Here is a 21,037-nt window from a genome sequence, read left to right on the forward strand (position 1 = left end):
GCGCTTTTTATTAACACGTTTTAGATTTAATTTGTTACGTTGGCTTTTAGCTTCCCCCTGATAGGATATAATGGGGATGACCACACTCCTTGCTCTTGTGATGACTTCTCTACCCAGCATACCATACACTTTATAATTTTTTTGTGGCCACTTTTCCTCTTTACAACAGCTTTATTTAGTCCCCCACTTAAGAGGGAAAGGTTTTTATAAGCAAACCTGCATTAATTTACTTGTAAATGTTACAGTCTTCCATTGTTTATATTCAGGTGGCTAAGTTACTGGCTCGGGCAGTTAGAGTAAAAAAAAAAAAAAAAAAGATATTATGGTGCTGTTGTTGGATAAAGTATCTTGGTTTTAAAACGTCAGGAAGATAATGAGAATTTTATTTGAAAATTGTATTTTTGATTTATGTTTTATTAGAGGTATTTGAAACGTATTTATTGATAGTAAGGTGTATTTTTCTAATTGTGTTTAAGATTGTTTCATTGATTGGGTTGTTTTATTGACTGTGTATGGATTTCTCTTTTATGGATGGTGTTTTTAATCCGAAATAAGGAAGACATGCTGTGATCATATTAGAGATACTGAGCAGCACTCACAAAATATTTATATTGTGTGAGAAGAGGGTGTCGGGTCTATTAAGGGGAAGGGCCTCTAGCCCCTTACTGTTTCAGTTGTGTGAGGGTCTTTAAGGGGGCGCGCTACGGAGAGGGGGTGTTGCCTTGTGTAGAGGCTTCTACTAACCCACTGCCCCCCAGAAGAATGTTTGTGAGGCTGCTGCCAACGTCCTATAGAGATTGCAAAACCCTAAATGGCCATCTTATGAGCAAACCCTCCTTCCACAAGCTGGAGACCCTGTCAGTGAAGGGATCGCCACTGAACTTTGCCCCCCACTGTGTGGTGTTGGTTCTTCACTAGGAGACTATGGGCCTCATTACAACATTGGCGACCGGCAATGCGGCCGCACTCCCGCAGTCCCCAGTTCTACATCCCCGCTGGGCAGCAACATGGGAGCCGGCTCCAAATGGAGCCAGCGGTGTTGCGGCCGTGCGACGGGTGCAGTTGCACCCGTCGCGCTTTTCACTGTCTGCATAGCAGACAGTGAAAAGCCGCATGGGACCCTGTCAGGGGCCCCCTGCACTGCCCATGCCAGTGGCAGCACTGCCCTGGCAGATTACTACCGCCGGGGCCATTGTGGCGGGAAACCGCCGGCCCCGGCGGTGCGACCGCGGCGTAATGACCCTGGAAGCACCGCCAGCCTGTTGGTGGTGCTTCCGCCATTTCAGCCCTGGCGGTCCTGTACCGCCAGGGTTGAAATGACCCCCTATGTGAGGGAAGTCAATATCATGTGACATGTGGTGGGACTGTGTGAGTTGTGTGGTTTGAGCATCTTCTTAGTTCAAGTTTGTGTGATTGAGGTAATAACATTTAAACTGCATCCACAAGGTCTCCTTTTGAGGACTAGTTGGTATCACACTTACATACAATGTGAACATAACATTTAAAGGCATTTGCACTTAAAAAACCATTCTATTCACATCATTTTCATTGAGTATCATCCCATCCTCCACGTAATGCATTTTATTGCCCCAAAGCTGCCAGTCTTGGTTCTTATCATATATGTTGAGCAATGATGCTTATGCTTTCTTTAGCATCCAGCCACTTGCGGCGAAACTTCACAGCATTATCACAGATGAGGCATTTGAGTTTTACTGTAGCCAGTGCCACAAACAGGTCAACCGTCTTGAGGATCTCTCTGCCCGTCTGAATGATCTCGAAATGAATAGGTAACGCACGGTTGTGTGTGTGGCTTCGGTGTCAGCATGCATTTCCTTCTTTATCATATGTCAAATTATAGCATGTGTTTATCACGTGGTTCAAGCACCAGCATGTGTCACTGCTAAATGTTACGTGGCTTCACTATTTGCATGTTTCCCCATTGTCTGTGACATGGCATCAGTGTTGTCTTGTGTTCTTCTGTGTTGTATGGTGTAGCTATGGTTTCCTTGACAGTAAGTATATAAGAGATATTTGCAGATTTGTTTAAAGGTTAACCAACATTTATTTGATTGTCTGATTGTTTTTTCCAATTGTTTGTGTTCAATAGGCATTATGATGTAAGCCAAGAGTCGTGATTTTGTTCTTATGTTATGCACATGCTTATTAAATACAAATCAGATATGACACTTTGTCTATAGTCTTAAAAATGCCAAATGAGGGTGCTCTTTGTGTTCTCCCTGCCTGCAATGAAACAAGTTAGCGAATCCAGCCCTGTTGACAAAAAAAGAAAGCGTCTCCAGTGAGAAGGTGAATTACAAAAGTCTCTGGACTGAAATGCGGGCTAAATAGGAACAAAGAAATTGACTCTGGTAGGTAAGCAGAGATGGGGCACACAAGACTGACCTTACAAAATGGTGATTGGCATATACGTGCTGTGTCTGTTACTGAAAGAGCACTACTAGTGAGGCCAAAGTAGTTCACTAGATTTTGGTCTGCAACCTGCTGTGGCAGAGGAGACATGGCTACCAAAAGGGACTGGGCATTCTGGCATATGCGCTGAGGTGTACCCCTGACCTGGGGAGGATGGCCTGTGATGCCTGTGGTAGTCGGTGAGAAAGGCCGATGCTGAACTAATGAGGTGGGATCGGGACAGGGGCTGCCCTGGAAAGTTAATAGGATCATAAATCCATCCTGATGGGTAGGGGAGAAGAACCAGGATCCGTAACGAGTGCAGCGGTGGCTCGGGACCCTGGCTGCCAACCCCTCCTAGAGACTGGGGAAAGAGGAGAGACCCCCCCTATAATACCAAATGAAAGGGCTCAAATCATCATACCATTATGTCCAATTAAACCCTTCCTGAGAGAAGGTTTGGAAGTGCTTACATGTGCACCGAGCACTGCAAGGGCATACCTTAGGGGTGACTTACTGGTCTGGAGACAAGGCTGGGGCGAAAGGGTGTTGTGCTTCACTTGAAAAGGTTCTTTTGAAGTTACCCTCTAGACAAAAGCATTTTTGGAATATAAGTATAGGGGCTTTCATCCCATGAGTTTGAGAGCACTTTTGGAACTGTGATGGAACCTCTGTCAGAAGGACTGCTGAATTGCACAAAGAACTCATCTTCCCCGTACCTGGCTACAAAGTGCATGGCATGCGCCTCCTCTGGCACTTGGCAAGTGTTTAACTTTCTGTGGCGATCCCTGAATGCGTATAGCTTTCCCTGCCATGACACACTCTGTGCTGAGCCCCACTCTGACTGCTGTTGCACCCCACACCATTGGAATTGGGCTATCACTTCTACAAGTAAGAAGGCAGCATGACGGAGTGAGAAGAGGTGTGAAAACAGCCATACTGCACGTGGCTGCATCCCAGCACTTTTTCTCATGTCAGGTTGCTCTGTGGAATTCAGTGGTATGTGTGCCCCCCCCTCTCGTGTTTGCACACACCTCAGGGCCCTGGTTTGCCGCATTGGTGATTTCACGGCATGAGTCCTAGACTGTGCCCGCCGCTTTGTGGATCTAGGAAACTACCCAATGACAATTCCATATAACCTATAATAGGCTTCCTGGAGTTCCTGCAGCCTACGCTTCCCACCTAGTACGCTCATTGCAAATTAGTAGAGGTACAAGGGTTACCCCACCACGGGGATTTCCTGGGTCGGAGGAGCGTATGGGGATATGTGGGGGATTTGTGTACCACAGTGACGTTTTGGTGGTTTTTGTGTTACGCCCCTAACCTAACTACCACATTTCATGCCCTGATAATTTAGGGTAAGTAGTTCTGAATACCTCTACGATCTCAGTATAATGAGTACTGCATATTAAGCAAAGTGTTTATGAAGTAGGTCATTTGTGAAGGATAACAAGTTTTATCTCACAACACTTACACAATGTCAGTATAGCAAGTACTTCTTTTTATGCACAGTATTTATGATGTATGTCATTTGTGAGGGATAAAGAATGTTATTTCAGTGATGAGATACCATGCGCAGTGTTATGGAATGATGTCATTTGGAATATATACAATGTAGAAATCTAATTTTATATAATACTGTGTAAAGTCCCTTTTGTGGTGTATTTATTTTGTCACTTGTGTGGGGGTGTTGCGCAAACGCTTTACGCATGACCTCTGGAGATAAGCCTGACTGCTCTGAGCAAAGCTACCAGAGTGTGAGCACAGGTTATCTTAAATGTGTAACTTACTTGCCCTCACTAGAGTGGTGGGTTCTGCCTGGCTTTGGTGCATAACCTAGCCAGTAAGAAACCCAATTTAACACTTGAACAGTGCAATCAAAAGAGGAGCAATTTACAAATGTCAGCGAACTAATCAACCTGACATTTTTTATCTTCAGGAAACTCATCTGCTGAAAAAAGATAAACCCATGATGAGACTTAGGGCGTTCTCCACTACATATCACTCCTCTGACAGTACTAAGCAATATAGGATGGCTGGATTTCTTAGAAGAAATTTCCCGTTAGTAATAAGTAAAATGATGGCAGATGGGGGGGAGCCCGTATTTGATCTTGACGGGTGCCATGTACAGCCATCTGGTGACACTAGCTATGCACCAATCTCCACATAAGACACATTCCAAGCGTGAATTGCGAAATGCAAGATTATAATTACAAGGGACTTTTACATTGGCGTGGGATGCCCAGAAGGATAGATGCTCTAGGTGACCTGGACAAGCGGGAGATTTCTTTAAGAAATTTAAATAGGCCCTGAATGAGATGGGAATTGGAAACACTTGGAGCAAGATGCACATGTTAGATGAGGAACACTCGTACCCTGCTCACACTCATGTTTAGATTACATCATAGTAAGTAATGCACTAATTCTCAAGAATATTTTCACTGTCAGTGGTTCAGACTCTGTCTCAGGCCACATCCAGGTTGTATTCAAGGGCAGCAGCTGGGAACAAAGCATGGAGGTTGCACTCCTTCCTAATACAAAAAACGGTATTTGGAGCGGAGCTTAGAGAAATGTATTTGAATACTTTGTCCAGAATAAGGGGACAGAGAGGGTATTGGGGGTCGGGCGTGGGGAGAGGATGGGGTTTGTGAAGCTTTTAAAGCAGTAATCTGGGAAAATGCATTGCCAGCATGGCTCATCTTGAGCTACTTGGGTCTTTAAAAATACAGAGACAGAAGCACACTTAAGCGCAAACAGAATTTAAGACCTATTTGACCACACAGTTCCATTGCAGTCTGATGACAGCTAGGTCTCAGATGAGGCTCATGAATAGAGATGAGTTATCATCGCTATATTTGATAAAATGGCCATGTGTGTCCCGGGGCAAAATAGACACCTTGCTAAATTGAGAGACAAGAGGGGGGTATACGTCAAGGGGATAATATCCAAGAAGGAAAGATGCTACTGTGATGCTTTTACACTTGGAAAGATCACTCTGTCATGGAACAGCTGAAATACATATGGAGAACTAGCTTAGGAACCAAGGGAGCCATTTTCAAACTACACAAAATGTTAACAGATACACAAACTACCACATGTTGGAGTTGTAGAGGGTTATAGGCAAACAGGTCGCCCATAAACAGTGGGAGCGACTGGGGATGGAAATGCATGGTCGGCCTACATCGTCAAAAACAAAGAAATAAACTACAAGAACCTTTATGGATGGTAATATACAATGGTGCATCTCCAAGGCATGTACCCCAAAGTCAACCGCCCTTGGAGGAATGCAGATGCAGGCATTGTGGATTAGAAACTTGTTGGGTGTTGATTAATTATATGTAGAGGGGAGGGTCTTAGTTGAGTGACTATAGGAGACGAGCTGCAGTTATATTTCAGAATGTAGAGGAATTCTGCTTTGGATGTGTATGATAGAAATGCCATTTTGTTTCAAATAAGCAATTGGCCTATATTGTTGCTTGTGAGCTTTTCAGAACTGAGAAAACATTCAAGCACCTTGTAAACAGTTGTGGAAATTTTACTCTATTCTGATTACTGCATCTTGATTTACATCGTAGTCTGATAGATGCAACATGAAAGAGATAACATGAAGCGCATCAAGGTTAACAGTGCTGCGCAGCAGACTCAGCCTGTTTCATTTGTTATGATGACTTGTTCCAAACATTGCGTTAATTACACTACCTTCTAAATCAATATAATACATTTAAGATGTAATGTATTGTTAACGGAATGCACGGGGAAAGTCTACTTTTCTGATTAATAGGCTAATTGCCCGAAAGAAAATCACATATTGCAGGCTCATGATCTCTAGACACTGGAAACACTGCTGAAGTTGTGGATTGTATGATTAACCTCAGTTTGATCGTGGAAGCGATTATCAGTTCAAGTCCCAGTTTCTGAACGTTATATTGAATGAAAATGTATGATTTTAGCTCTTCAAGCAAGCATTCAGTCACCCAGTTCTTCATCTCTATCTATTAGACAACTTAGGAGATGGCAGTACCCATCCCATAAAATGTCTACTGTTTGTGCCTCCGTAACATAACAAACCAAAGATACTGAACTTTTGTTTTTGTCTCCAATGATGCACATAGTTCTACTATTTTATTTGTTGTGTTTGTAACTTGTATTTTTAACATTATAAATGCTGTAGAACTGAAAAGAACCAGTGTATACTGTAAGCACAGGGTACCTTCGCTTGCTGAGAGGCTTTTGCAAGTGTAAAGATACTTTGGAAGCAGTGTTCTTAAGAATCTTGCAGATGCACCACCCGTGGATGACCTTGGAAGATTGTTTCTCTTTTTTTGTATTACGTGGTAAGAGGGAGCATATAGAGTATGATTAGCTCTTCCAGGCAAGCAGAGCCAAGTACTGTCATTATATCTCATAATTTCTTACTTTCTTACTGTGGTTTGACCTGAGAGGAAAATGTTATGGATGTCTTTACTGTGGGAGCACACATTCTGTGAAGGGTGAAAGTCCAGCTTTGCATGACTTAAGTGTGGGCTGATATGTGGCACAGTCTTCTGATAATATGCACAGGGTGCATGTGGCTGCTTGTTGTCAAAGGATATCCGGAGTCATACATTTCCTGTTAATGTCAGCTCATTCATATCGCTTTCCTTATTGTTTTCCTGTATTTTTGTTCCCAACACAGTCCAGACAAAAGATTATCGAGCAAGAAGGTAGCACGGTAAGTCCAAATGCACCTTTATTTGTATTTTGAATTATGCTGTGGTGCCTCAAAGCCCTTTCAGTATATAGTAGGTGTAGCTAATGTACAGGTCTGACCTCCTCCTCAAGGGGCATATTTTGACAACAGACCATTTAGTTTTGTTTAGGACTGTGAAATGGGGCTATCCATGCAGTGGGGTCGGAAATCTGTTTTGCAGACAAACAATACTTGCCTGAGTACCCAGCCGAGACTTTCATCCTTGGCTAACTACTTTTGAGATGCTTATTATATTATTATAAGGTTAATATATTAAAACCCACTCAAGTGAAGGGATCCAATACAGGGCCACAATACACTGGTTATTTCATATTTTGTTATTGTTAAAGCAACCATAACACCAGAGTACTACTTCATCCTTCAGTTTGTTTATTCTTGTTTATTCTGTTATTCAATTCTTTTTATTAATGTGGATCTTCTGTATTAAGGAATTATTTGCTCCATTGTTCACATCAAACTAAGCATCTCCCTTAGTGCTGAAGATGCAGTTACAATCAAAATATCAGATTTGTATATAGACCTTTTTTCTCTGAAGTGATAATCTGGATCCCAGAATCTAAACTTGGTGTGGAACTTGAAATGCATGTCTAAAGGAGACGACTTTCAGAATGTTTAATATAAGTATTGCCTCCGAAGATTGTTTAAGACAGTAAAACTGTCCGTGTTTTTGCCTTAGTAGGAACTGGAGAAGTTTCGTTTTCTGTTGGCTATGGCATAAATACTTAGTTTCTGATGCTGTTTCCCCATCAGTTGATGTTGGGTATAATAGCTTAACTCCCTGTGCTAGAGATGCCTTCAGTGTAAATGAGGACAGTTTAAAAATCAGGGATTGTAATAAGGGTGTTTTGATAGTTTTACTAATTTAAAGTCTGACTTATTATTTCTTGTTCTTTTCCCCTTGCTGTTCTACCACCTTCCCTTTTCTTCTTTCTCTATTCCCATAATTCCATCACTCTCCACTTGGTAGACACAAGGGGAGTCTTTTTTTGCCTTTTAGACACTGCATTCTGTTGGAGTTGGTATGTTTCCAGGGTCAATGTGATTCAATGGCTGATATACGCTCCAGGACACACTAAGTCTACTACTTAAATCCTGCAAATGCCAAAAAGTGTCAGTAGAGCAGACTTCTCATCCTCCCTTCATTTTCCGTTAGCTAAAGTAATAATATGAAATAACACGTTTTTATTGAGCACATACATTAATTGGGGCTAGCCTACACTGTACTAAAATTGGTTAGAACTTTTACCTATCTCGGTGGTACTCATTTTATCTACCTTTCAAAGATGAAAGGCTATGTCAAGTTTGCAGCAGATGGCTGTAGTATCCCGTTCTGTGCCCCAACAGTGGTGTTTGAGGGGGTTAGCCAGTGGTGCCCATCCTGTCATGACAGTGCTAGGTGGACCAAGTGCAACCCATTTTACACTTCACTCTGTGTGGGGAGGGCGAGCAGTTCAAAGTTCTCAGGCAGGTAGTGAGAGTGACAGGAGCACAGTACTCAACAAGTTGTCAGAAGGCACAATAACTTGGGGTCAGAATTACAAATCTATTTTTGGGTCACAAACGGTCTGATTCACACAATCGGGCTGTTTGTAACCAGAAAAAGGTTTTTGAAATGTACAAAGGCCCTATTTGCGATTCGGTAACCTATTACTGAATCGCCAATAGTGTTTGAGATTTAGTATTGGGAACAGGCATGTTTAGGGTCCCTTCCTAATACCAACTCGCAGTGGTATGTGTGAATGTTTTGCAACCGAAATGCAGTTGCAAAACATTCGCATTTTACCGCCTACTTCAAGTAGGGGGTAACCCATTCACAAATGGGAAGGAGTCTCCAAGGAACTGGATGGTTGTTAAAAAAACATTTTAAGAGCAGGCTGCCTACTCTTAAAAAATGAAAAGAGAACCTTTCATTTTTGTTTTTGAAATGCATCTCGTTTTCCTCTAAGGAAAACAGACTCCATTCCCAAAAAATATAAAACATGTGTTTGTTTAAAAGTAATCACAGGCGGGGTAGTCTGCTGACCACATCAGACCACCATCCCTGTTATTTTAGCGATTCCCAATGGGTCGCAAAGCGAGACCTGCCTCATAAATATTAATGAGGTAGGTCTATATGCAACCCACTGGGAATCGCAGAAAGTGTAAAGCACATTATCGTACATGGGTGTTTGATTACCAAATAGCGAATTGCAAACAATCGTTATTTAATAATTGCAAAGATGATTCCCCGGGGTGCTACACTCTCAACACTTTCTCTCCAGTGTGTTATCCCACCTGAGTGATCCTACTGGTTATATGATCCAGTAGTCTTTGGAAGATGCATAAGTTGGCCACAGTTACTGATTAGGTTCTCAGAGCTTCAGATGTGCGGTCAGTTCTCATTTGACCCTTTTATTAATATGGACAGAAACAGCGTCATGTCCAGGCGCTCCAGTCAGTATCTCTCAGGTACTCTGTTCTGACTGCAGGCGGTAGTCTTCAGTACTTATGTGTTGGTTCTGTAGCTGGCGAGGGGGGATGTCAGATACAGTTAGTCTTCAGAGTGTGAGGCCACCTTTCAGACAAGTTCTAGGGCAAGGCAGTTTGCTGCCCCACTGGACCAGTGAGTAAGCAGCTGTGTGTTCCTGCCAGTTGCTGCCACCCTCGGCCGATCAGCTCTCCGTCAGCAGAATTGCAGCTTCTCACACCATTGCCAGTAGCACCAAATCGTGCCCTTCAGCAGCTGACCGTGTGGCATACAGATTGTAGAATTTGAATAGTCTTTTAGATACTATAGGCTGCAGGAAATGCAGAGGGAGACCCACTCACAGCAACAGTCACTCCTGGCTTCATTCTCTCATGCAATCTGCTTTCACTGAGTGTTCCTCCCTCCAGGAACATGCTGGGCTTTCTTGGACAGTCTACCCTCCGTGAGTGCCAGGCAGACTCCTCCCTTCTCTCATAAGACTGGTTTCTAGGCACGAGGCAGGACCTCAGCTCCTCAAGCAGAAATTGCAGACTTCAGGTGATCTCTCAGTTCTCGAAGTCTGGCTATCAGGCAGACAGCAGCACATCATGGAACACTCCATTCCTTGGCCATGGTGAACTTGGAACTGGAATAAAGTGCAGTGTTTGGATCCCACTTTTGCACTTGTTTTCTAGACAGAGGATTTGAATCCACTGTCTCAACCTTCAGAACCGGTTTGGTTTGTTCTCTTTTCACATGCCCTTCTCAGGCTGCTCTCCAGACTGAGCTTTTGTGTAAAATGATGCTTATCACAGCAGGTAGCACTGTGACTGTTCCCAAGCAAGAGCATCTACAACATGAGCACAATTAAATGGTTTTTTTTTTTGTGTCAACTGGCTGTCAGACCTAATGAAGCAGTACTGGGGAACAGTCAAAGGGCAGGTGTGACATAGAAACCCCCTCACCTTGAACAGAAACCGCCGTTCCACCCCTCACCCCTACACCAAACAAATATTAGTGCTCAGGAACAATTATTCAGCAGCCCCTTGCTAATTAAGTCTTCATAGAATTGCTAGAGGTTCACATGTCCCAGTCCTCCACATTTTAGTATTTGAATCTCCACCCTCAATCCACTGGAATGCAGACAGTCCACTTTTACTGTCTTGGAAAACTGTCCTAATTTTCCATCTTCTGTCATGCCAAACCAGGGGCATCAAAACTTGATCCTACTGGATTCAATACTCTTCCACACACAGAAACCTTACTACCACACATGCTACACATTTACTATACTTACAGTCAAGATGCACACAGGATATCAGTGCTCAGTTCTCTGTTTCATATAACAGTTGTAATTTATCCAGTAGGGTTCGATAGGCCACACGCTTAACAGCACAGGTAAAAAGGTCTGTCCCAAAGAAAGCTCAGAAAACACAGTAAGCTGCCACCATCTCTTTATGTGCTATATTCAGGACAGGGGCAGTAATCCACTATCAACTGAGTGCACTCTTGGGACACCCCTCCAGGTCAGTGTTGGTCCTAGTCCTTGCATTGTCATGGGCAGTGCTAGGACTCTTCGCAGACACTAGGAAAATCCAAGCAGATAAATGCTTGTGTTTGATATTTTCTCCAAAGATCCGTGTTTAATCTGCAAGCCGTAAATTCAAATTTCATCTGTCAATTTGTCCAACTAAGGTTGATTAAAGGAGCACTACTGAGATGCATTGGCAGGACGGTGTAAGACCTAGTGCTAGAATAGTGTGGATGTTAGATGCCAAGATTTACATGTTTTGGCGGGGCTGAATGAGTGGGTGCTGTTCAAAAAAGAGAAGGACTTGCCTAGACTGGAGGAAAACAGTGGGAGTATAGCACCCAAGGGGAATCATAAACAGTGATATTACTCTGTATTCGCAAATTTGAATTGTGTAGTATTTTGTTTTGCTATTTGACTAAAAGAGCTTTCTTTTATAAAAATAAAAAAAAAGACAAGCACTGGGTGGTACCTTAAGTTATAGTGCCTCTTGGTTTCTTGTTGAGTTCTGTGCACTTCAGCAACCACACTATCTGCCTAAGGACCTTGGACTGCTTGCCCTAGTCCCCATAAGAGTCAAGTACAAGGAGAGTTGTTCTTGATCAAACCATGTTAAAATGTACTCCAGTTGCTCACCCCTCCAATCACTACTGTTGGGGCACAGAAGGGGGTCTGACAGTTATTTGTTGCAATCTTGACATAGCCTTTCATCTTTGTAAGGTAGATAAAATAATTACCACTAAGCTGGGTAAATCTACTAACCAATTTTTGTACAGTGTTGGCTAGCCTCATCGAGTTTATGTGCCTATTTAAACGTGTTATCTTCATACTGTTATTGTAGTTAATAGTAAATGTGGGGAGGATGAGAAATCTGCTGTACTGGCTCATTTCTTTTGCATTTGCAGCACTTAAGCAGTAGACTTGGTGTGTCCTGCAGCCTCGATCAGCAACTGAATGACATTAACCCAAGAACTCCAACATGGTGCAGGGTCTATATGGTAAAAAGGCCTCCCCTTGAGCCTACCACAAAGATGACAGGATACTACTGAGGCAGATACTTTTGCATGTTTAAGTTGTTTTCAGGCTATGCTTCTTTGATGCCCTTTTTTCTTTGGCTTTAGACGTCTCCATCAGACAAGCACCTTGAGTAACATGGAGGAGCCATTGCACAACCACATAGATTGCGAAGATAGTGACATGAATGATAAGGTATGTATGTGATGTGCTGGAAAAAAAAATGTGTATATATATATATATATATTCCCCCCCCCCTTGAAGATTTCTTCTGTTTTGAATTTATATGCCCATTTTGCTTCTTGACCGTTGTCAGTTAGATTTGTTTAATTTCACCTAAAACATAAGAGGGAAAGAAGTGTACTTCATGTGATATTTTGCCTTTGTTTCATCCCAGGAAGTTTCAGCACATGACCATGTATAATTTAAAGACATACATCCATTTCACCTTACAGTAGCTGTTAGACATCTGCATTTCTGTATTAAAAGTAGTTATGTTTCTTTTTCTACAATTGTCAGCATTATATTTTCCCAATGCTTCTAGTACAGCTTCCTAGTAAACTTCCCACTAGTTCAACTTCCCATTGAACTTCTCACCTGCATATCGCCTGCTCGCCACTGTGTGCCAACAGAATTACATCCTACTTCAAGTGTTAATATGTTTGGCTAGTTGTAAGGTAGGATTTTTTTTTTGTTGCCTAGAAGCATCAAACCGCCAACATGAAGGCCTGCCTCTACAGTCACATGACAGACAGGACAGTCATGCCTGCCAAGCTTTCATTGTATATAGAATTCCAGAGAGACATTATTCATTTATCCTATCTGATCTCATTTACTGTACTTAAGCATTGCCTTCATTTGTCACTCTCCGTGCTCTGCATGGACCTTATAACGCACTGGATCACTTCCTTTATTTCCTTCTGTCTGAATGGATCTCTTGGTGGTATTACATCACTTTATGTATTCTTCTTTGTTTGACTGACCCCTTCAGACCTCATTTCTGATGGATACACTGCCTGTGAATTCTTCACCTAATGAATACTCCCATTGCGCCAGCTCTCAACAGAAATCTTCTTCCTAGCTTCTGCACGTCGACGAGGACGTCACAACTGCCCACGCGACGCCGTCTGACGTCATACAGGCAATAAGAGGTCCTCGCCGACGTCAGTTCCCTTTTTTCCGTGCCATTCGAAACGGTTATCTTCGAGGGAGCTACTGTTGCTGTATCGACAGTTACAGTTTGTTTTTTGGCAATTTTTACTTTGCGAGATTACAATGTCGCAAAGGAAGTCAGGATTCAAGCCCTGCGTGAGTGTGGTGGCAAAATGTCGGTAACGGACCCACATTCTGACTGCTTGTGGTGTCTTAGGTCCGACCATGATGTTGATAAGTGCGATTCTTGTCAACATATGAATCCTAAGGCCTTGAAAGAGCGTGAGGCCAAGCTTTTTCTTGCGAAGTCGAAAAAGAAGGAGAAGAAACACCATCGAAAGTCGTCACCAAAGTCTCATCGGCGTCATCTGGACTCCCGTCGTCGTCGAGATTCACGGCGCCGGTCGAGTAGGGAGAGGTCTCGGTCGAGGTCTCCATCAGCTCGACGTCGGAAGACTTGGGAAGTCAGTCCCACTGTCACTCCCCAGCCGACGACGCCGTTACCATCTCCGGCTTCACCGACTTCGCCCATGTCATCGGGCCATCCTCCTTCAGTGTTCGAGGTTCCGCAGCCTCAGATGTTTTCTCCGTCTTTGCAGACGTTGAAACCGGCGTCTGTGTCGCCTTCGAACCAGGCACCCCAGTACCTGGCTTTCCCGGCCCCTGGAGCTGACAGTACCGCATTCCTGAATGCGAAGTTTTCCATCTTCCAACAGATGGCTCCAGGTGGTGGACCGGCTGGTCCTTCGGGCCCTTTGGCCTTCAACATGGGTGCCCCGGCTCCACTTCGACCGGCACCCTTTATGCCCTTTCTCCCCCTGAGGAACGTGGGCTAGGCGCCGGTATCGGCTCCAGTGGCTTCGGCTCCTGAGGCTTCGGCTCCTGTGGCTTCGATTTTTCAGCTCGTGACGCCGTCTAGACCTCCTCCGACGCCGGGACAGTCTTCTCACCTTCCGGCTCCTCGTTCGGCGCCGAAGACAACTATGGTGCCTGAAAACCCGGCGTCTGACGGATCCGACAATCAGCGTCATTCTTAAATGTCTGCTGACGCCATGTCGCCGCCGAGGATAGAGAAGAGGCTACACTTGAGGAGGCTTGCTCTCCGCCTTCTTGAAGAACAGGAATACCAGAGACAAGCCTTGGAGGAAGGGGAGATCGAGGATTCTAGTGAGGGTCTCCATGGACTTGACACTGCTAGTGGCCTAGATACCTCCCCAGAATGGGACTTGTCATCACCTGGGGAGTACACAGAGGAGGCGGCCACTTTTCATTCTGTTATCAGGAAGGCAGCTGGCTTCCTGGACCTCCCTTTGCCAGTGACTGAAGCTAAGCAGAACTTATTGACAGAAGTGTTGCACCCTGCCTATACATCAGCAGAGCCACTTTTGCCATTCAATGAAGCGCTACTGGACCCCATAATGGAAGTCTGGAAGAAGCCGGTGTCTTCTTCAGCCGTCAATAGATCTGTGGCTAGGAGGTATCGGGTTGCACCAGCTGACCCAGGTTTTCTTACCAGGCATCCAACACCTGAAAGCTTGGTGGTCCAGGCTTCCTGCTCAGCAAGGTCTGCTCCTGGGCCCTTTCCAGTTGTACCCTCGGATAGAGACTCCAAGAAGATGGACATGTCATCCAAAAAGGTGTTCTCATCATGTAGCATGGCGTTAAAGTCCACCAATGCTACATGCATTTTAGGAAGATACATTTATGCCCTGATGGACGAGATTAAATCAACGCACACAGAGGTTCCTCAGGAATTATTAAGCCTGGTATCTGATGCTCAGGCAGCTGCAACTCAGGTTATCCAATCTGGGTTGGATACAACTGACTCGGTTGCTAGGGCAATGGGCACTGCTGTAGTTACGAGGAGGCAGGCCTGGCTTCGTAACTCAGGATTTTCCTCTGATGTGCAGTCGACCCTACTGGACCTTCCTTTTGATGGTGACAAGCTGTTTGGTGCCAAGGCGGATTCGGCCTTAGAAAGGTTCAAAGAGAGTAGGGCCATGGCCAAGTTGCTGGGCTTGCAAGCCACTTCTTCTACTTCCTCCAGATTTTTTAGGAGGTTTCGAGGATTTGGTCGTGGTTCCTCCTCCTCCTCCTTTCGAGGGAAATTCCAGCAACCCACCTCTGCTCTTTCCTATAGATCTTTCAGAGGGAGGGGTAGGGTCCGTACCAGGGGAGCCACTCAGCAGCACTCTGCCTCTTCCTCTTCCTCTGGAGGGGTGCAGTAGGGAAAGCAGCCTTAGGCTTCCACCAATTCCCACTCACTCCACTCCTGTAGGGGGGAGGTTACTGAATTTTCTCCACAAGTGGGAGGTCATAACTTCAGACTCATGGATTACCAGCATTGTGAGAAAGGGCTATACCCTTCCCTTTCGGGAGTTTCCGCCCCCCATCCAGCCCCGTCCATCTTATTGTTCAGAAGAACACCTCCTGTTGTTAGAACAGGAGGTTCAAGTCCTCCTTTCAAAGGGTGCGGTGGAGTTGGTCCCAAGCAGGAAAGGGGTCAAGGTTGTTACTCAAGGTACTTCCTGATTCCCAAGAAGGATGGTCGGTTGAGATCAATCCTGGACCTAAGGATCTTGAATTGGTTCCTCAGACAGGAAAAGTTCAAGATGCTGACCCTAGCTCAGGTGCTTTTGGCGGTGAACAAGGGAGACTGGATGGAGTCTGTCGACTTGCAGGATGCTTACTTTCATATCCCGATACTCAAGTCGCACAGGAAGTACCTCCGGTTTGTGGTGGGGTTGCAGCACTATCAGTTTGCGGTCCTCCCGTTTGGTCTTACTTCAGCACCTCGAGTCTTCACGAAGGTGATGTCGGTGGTTGCGGCAGAGCTCAGAAGGAAGGGGATAGCAGTATTTCCTTATCTAGACGACTGGTTGATCAAAGCCAGGTCTCCGGAGCTCGTGTTGCATCACCTGCAGTCGACAACCCAGTTGTTGTTCAACCTGGGCTTTTCGGTGAACGTGCCCAAATCTCACCTAGAGCCCTCTCAGCGCCTCCTGTTCATAGGGGCAGTACTGGATACAACATTGAATCAAGCCTTTCCTCAGCCTCAGCGGATTCAAGACATTCAGGCGTTGGTTTTAATGTTTCAAAGTGGAGCGGTCATTCCAGTCCTCAAGGTCCCACGTCTGCTCGGTCTGTTTGCCTCCTGCATACTGTTGGTCACGCATGCTCGCTGGCACATGAGGGCTCTTCAGTGGTGTCTCCGAAGGCAGTGGTCTCAACACAAAGGAGATCTTGAAGGCTTGGTGAGGATCTCCAGAGATGCTTCCACAGATTTGAAGTGGTGGATTGCGGGCGGCAATCTTTCACGAGGAAGGCCGTTCTCGCAAGCTCCACCAGTGGCCACAGTAATACCGGATGCTTCCACTCTAGGGTGGGGAACTCATCTGGGGGACATGGAGATCAAAGGGCTTTGGTCTCCAGTGGAACAGATGTTTCATATCAATCTGTTGGAGTTACGGGCTGTACGTCTGGCTCTCAGGGCCTTCCTCCCATCCCTTCGTGGTCAGTCGGTTCAGGTCCTGACGGACCATACTACCGCGATGTGGTATATAAACAAACAGGGAGGGGTAGGGTCGTACCTTCTCTGCAGAGAAGCTTTTCTGCTATGGTCCTGGGCAAAGGACCATCAGATTTGCTTGGTAGCAAATCATCTGGCCGGAGTCTTGAACGTACGTGCGGACGGTCTCGGTCACCATTTCTCGGCCGATCACGAGTGGCGTCTCCATCCAGATCAAGTCCATCTAATCTTCCAGATGTGGGGGTTTCCTCGGATAGATCTGTTTGCCACCCGGGAAAACGCGCACTGCCCGTTATTCTGCAGCCTCCAGTATCCGGTACAGGGAGCATTGGTGGATGCGTTTCAGAGGACCTGGTGCAACCAGTTGCTTTACGCGTTTCCCCCCATACCCTTGATTCCTCGAGTATTGAGGAAAATACGCCAAGACCGGGCCCAAGTCATCTTAATAGCTCCGGATTGGCCAAGGAGGGTATGGTACACGGACCTTCTCCAACTCTCACTGTGCCCTCCGCTCCGTCTCCCTCTCAGGGCAGACCTCCTCTCGCAGTCGCAGGGGCAGGTTTTACACCCCCACCTCCAGAGCCTGCACCTTCATGCCTGGAGATTGAACGGGGCATCCTGAGTTCTTTCTCTCCCTCCAGATGTGGTGGAAGTTATTTTATCGGCCAGGCAACACTCCACCAAGTCAATCTATGCTAATCGTTGGGCTAAATTTTCAAGCTGGTGTGGAGAGACTAGTTTAGATCCTTTAAAAGCTGGTTTGTCTGGCATTTTGTCATTTGTACTCCATCTGGCACAGAAAGGTTTCGCAATTGCCACTGTTAAGGGTTATCTGTCAGCACTATCTGCTTTTCTGTGCCTTCCTGATCAGCCGTCCTTCTTTAAATCACCAATTGTTTTAAAGTTTCTAAAGGGGCTCACTAATAGGTATCCATCCACGCCATTCGTTATGCCTCAGTGGGACCTTAACTTAGTCTTAACTTTTCTTATTGGGGCTCCGTTCAAACCAATGCATTCTTGTTCTTTATGGTACCTGGTATTAAAAACTGTTTTCCTGGTGGCCATAACATCTGCCAGAAGGGTTAGTGAGCTTCAGGCTCTAACTGTAGAAACCCCATTCCTTTCCTTCTTCAAGGACAAAATGGTGTTGAGGACCAAGGCGGCTTTCCTACCGAAGGTTGTTACACCCTTTCACCTGGGGCAGTCAATTACTCTCTCTTCCTTTTACCCTCCACCCTCACCCATCCAAGGAGGAGGAGAGGCTCCATCGGATGGATCCGCGAAGAGCACTGAGCTTCTACGTCGCCAGGACCAAGGAGTTCAGACAGGATGAACAGCTCTTCGTTGGATACGTAGGGAAGAGGAAAGGTAGAGCGGTCCACAAGAGAACGCTATCCAGGTGGGTCATTCTATGTATTAAGATCTGCTATTCTTTGGCGAAGAGAGACCCACCTGAGGGGCTTCGTGCCCATTCCACCAGGGCCAAGGCAGCTTCATCAGCTTTGGCTAGAGGTGTTCCTGTGGCTGACATCTGCAGGGCAGCGACCTGGGCACCCTCCATACTTTTGCCAAGCATTACTGTTTGGACTCTGAGGTCAGGAGGGATGGCCATTTTGCTCGCTCGGTGCTGCAAGATTTCTTGGTTTGACCATTCGGGCACCCACCACCGGAGGTTATACTGCTTGGGGACTCAATTCTTTTGGTGAGGAATCCACAGGTAGGTGTATTCATCAGAAGAATAAGTTACTTACCTTCGGTAGCGCTTTTTCTGGTGGATACAGTTACTACCTGTGGATTCCTTACGGTCCCACCCACCTCCCCGTTGCCTGACTGGTCAAGCCAAGATCTCTTTGGGTGCGCATCCTTGGACTTGTATATATATGTATATAGCTTTCACATGCTTATGGTTGTTTTCATTGTATATACTTTTCCTTTGCAAGTTAAAATAGTGAAAAGGACATTTTGGACTGGAATTGTACATATAGATATATATTTATTTCTGTCCCGGATTGAGCATTCGTAACTGTGGTTTTTATTGAATTTTATATTAAATATTTTTATTTTCATCTATTCTGGATGAATGTGTACTCTTTAGGTTTAACCTGTTCGCCTCTATGGCATGTACAAAAAAATGGTGATAACTGACGTCTGCGCGTCGACGAGGGCTTCTTATTGCCTGGATGACGTCATGTGGCATCGCGTGGAGTCGGGCGATTGTGACGTCATCGTCGACGTGCAGAGCTAGAAGAAATTTCCGTCGAGGCTGGCGCGAGGGGAGAATTCTTTTGGTGAGGAATCCACAGGTAGTAACTGTATCCACCAGAAAAAGCGCTACCGAAGGTAAGTAACTTATTCTTCTATCTCGGTTTGAGCAGCCATATCTGTGACTTTTGTTGAGTTTTATATTAAATGTTTTATTTTCATCTACTCTGGATGAATGTGTACTCTTTAGGTTTAACCTGTTCGCCTCTATGGCACGTAAAAATGGTGAAAACTGATGTCTGCACGTCGACGAGGGCCTCTTATTGCCTGGATGACATCATGTGGCGTCGCGTGGAGTCGGGCGATTGTGACGTCATCGTCGACGTGCAGAGCTAGAAGAAATTTCCGTCGAGGGCTGGCGCGAGGGAGAATTCTTTAGGTGAGGAATCCACGGGTAGTTATTGTATCCACCAGAAAAAGCGTTTCCGAAGGTAAGTAACTTATTCTTCTGACCCCATGTGGTGGGGGCCTTTGTGCTCTCTGAGGACAGAAACAAAAGCCTGCTCTGGGTGGAGATGCTTCACACCTCCCCCCTGCAGGAACTGTAACACCTAGCAGTGAGCCTCAAAGGCTCAGGCTTCGTGTTACAATGCCCCAGGGCACTCCAGCTAGTGGAGATGCCCGCCCCCTGGACACAGCCCCCACTTTTGGCGGCAAGTCCAGGGGAGATAATGAGAAAAACAAGGAGGAGTCACCCACCAGTCAGGACAGCCCCTAAGGTGTCCTGAGCTGAGGTGACCCCGGCCTTCAGAAATCCTCCATCTTGATTTTGGAGGATTCCCCCAATAGGAATAGGGATGTCCCCCCCCCTCAGGGAGGAGGCACAAAGAGGGTGTAGCTAACCTCAAGGACAGTAGCCATTGGCTACTGCCCTCCCAGACCTAAACACACCCCTAAATATAGTATTTAGGGGCTCACCAAAACCTAGGAAACTAGATTCCTGCAACCTAAGACGAAGAAGGACTGCTGAGCTGAAAACCCTGCAGAGAAGACAGAGACACCAACTGCTTTGGCCCCAGCTCTACCGGCCTGTCTCCCCACTTAATGAAAAACTGCAACAGAGAAGCGTTCCACAGGGTCCAGCGACCTCTGAAGCCTCAGAGGACTACCCTGCATCTAAAAGGACCAAGAACTTCAGAGGACAGCAGCTCTGCTCCAAAGAAGTAACATCTTTGCAACAAAGAAGCAACTTTTAAAGAACACACGTTTCCCGCCGGAAGCGTGAGACTTTGCACTCTGCACCCGACGCCCTCGGCTCGACTTGTGGAGAACCAACACTACAGGGAGGACTCCCCGGTGACTGCGAGCCCGTGAGTAGCCAGAGTTGACCTCCCTGAGCCCCCACAGCAATGCCTGCAGAGGGAATCCAGAGGCTCCTCCTGACCGCGACTGCCTGCTTCTAAGAACCCGAAGCCTGGTAAGGACCCTGCACCCGCAGCCCCCCAGGTCTCCCCCGATGTGGCCCTACCCTAAATTTTTGGAGGGTTTATGATTTACATATTTGTGGAAGTTTCCACGATTTAAAGGATTAGGTTTGTTATTAGGTCCTGATGAATCGCATAAGGTAATTCTTCTGTTACAAGCGAGAAACATGTTGACCAACTACGTAGAGTGACACAGGGGATCCTGTGTGCTCTGTCTCTTGTATGTTAAATTCTCTTTAAGAGACATTATTATACCTACCTATATTTCAATGGGGTTTGTGGTCATTACTCCACCGACTCCCCGTTTTCTTGGTTTTTAATCTTGTCAGAGGTATGAGCACAAGTATTAAAAATAATTAGTTGTTACCTCTAGGCATTTGTAATAGTTTTTTTCATATACCAATCCTTCACTTCATTATTCCTGACCGGCTATTTTCGATTCTCAAAAGAACTCCGGCAAAGAGCCCCCTCGCGGGCCCGTCAGGCATTGCAGTGCCGGCCTGACGAGGAGCTGGCCCTA

General features: G+C 45.6%; 1 protein-coding gene across 3 annotated transcripts in view; it reads left to right on the forward strand.

Annotated features, from left to right (window-relative positions):
• RAB11FIP3 (RAB11 family interacting protein 3) overlaps window positions 1–21,037 on the forward strand; it is a 579,011-nt gene that overhangs the window by 420,153 nt on the left and 137,821 nt on the right. For 2 of the 3 annotated variants that reach the window (XM_069210357.1, XM_069210359.1), the window contains exons 6-8: window positions 1,653–1,787; window positions 7,085–7,120; window positions 12,258–12,345. In XM_069210357.1, the coding sequence (XP_069066458.1) occupies window positions 1,653–1,787; window positions 7,085–7,120; window positions 12,258–12,345 (259 nt within the window). The remainder of the gene's footprint in view (window positions 1–1,652; window positions 1,788–7,084; window positions 7,121–12,257; window positions 12,346–21,037) is intronic. The other variant, XM_069210358.1, reaches the window with a different exon arrangement.

Source organism: Pleurodeles waltl, chromosome 10 (genome assembly GCF_031143425.1).
Source record: "Pleurodeles waltl isolate 20211129_DDA chromosome 10, aPleWal1.hap1.20221129, whole genome shotgun sequence".
NCBI classification, from domain to species: domain Eukaryota; kingdom Metazoa; phylum Chordata; class Amphibia; order Caudata; family Salamandridae; genus Pleurodeles; species Pleurodeles waltl.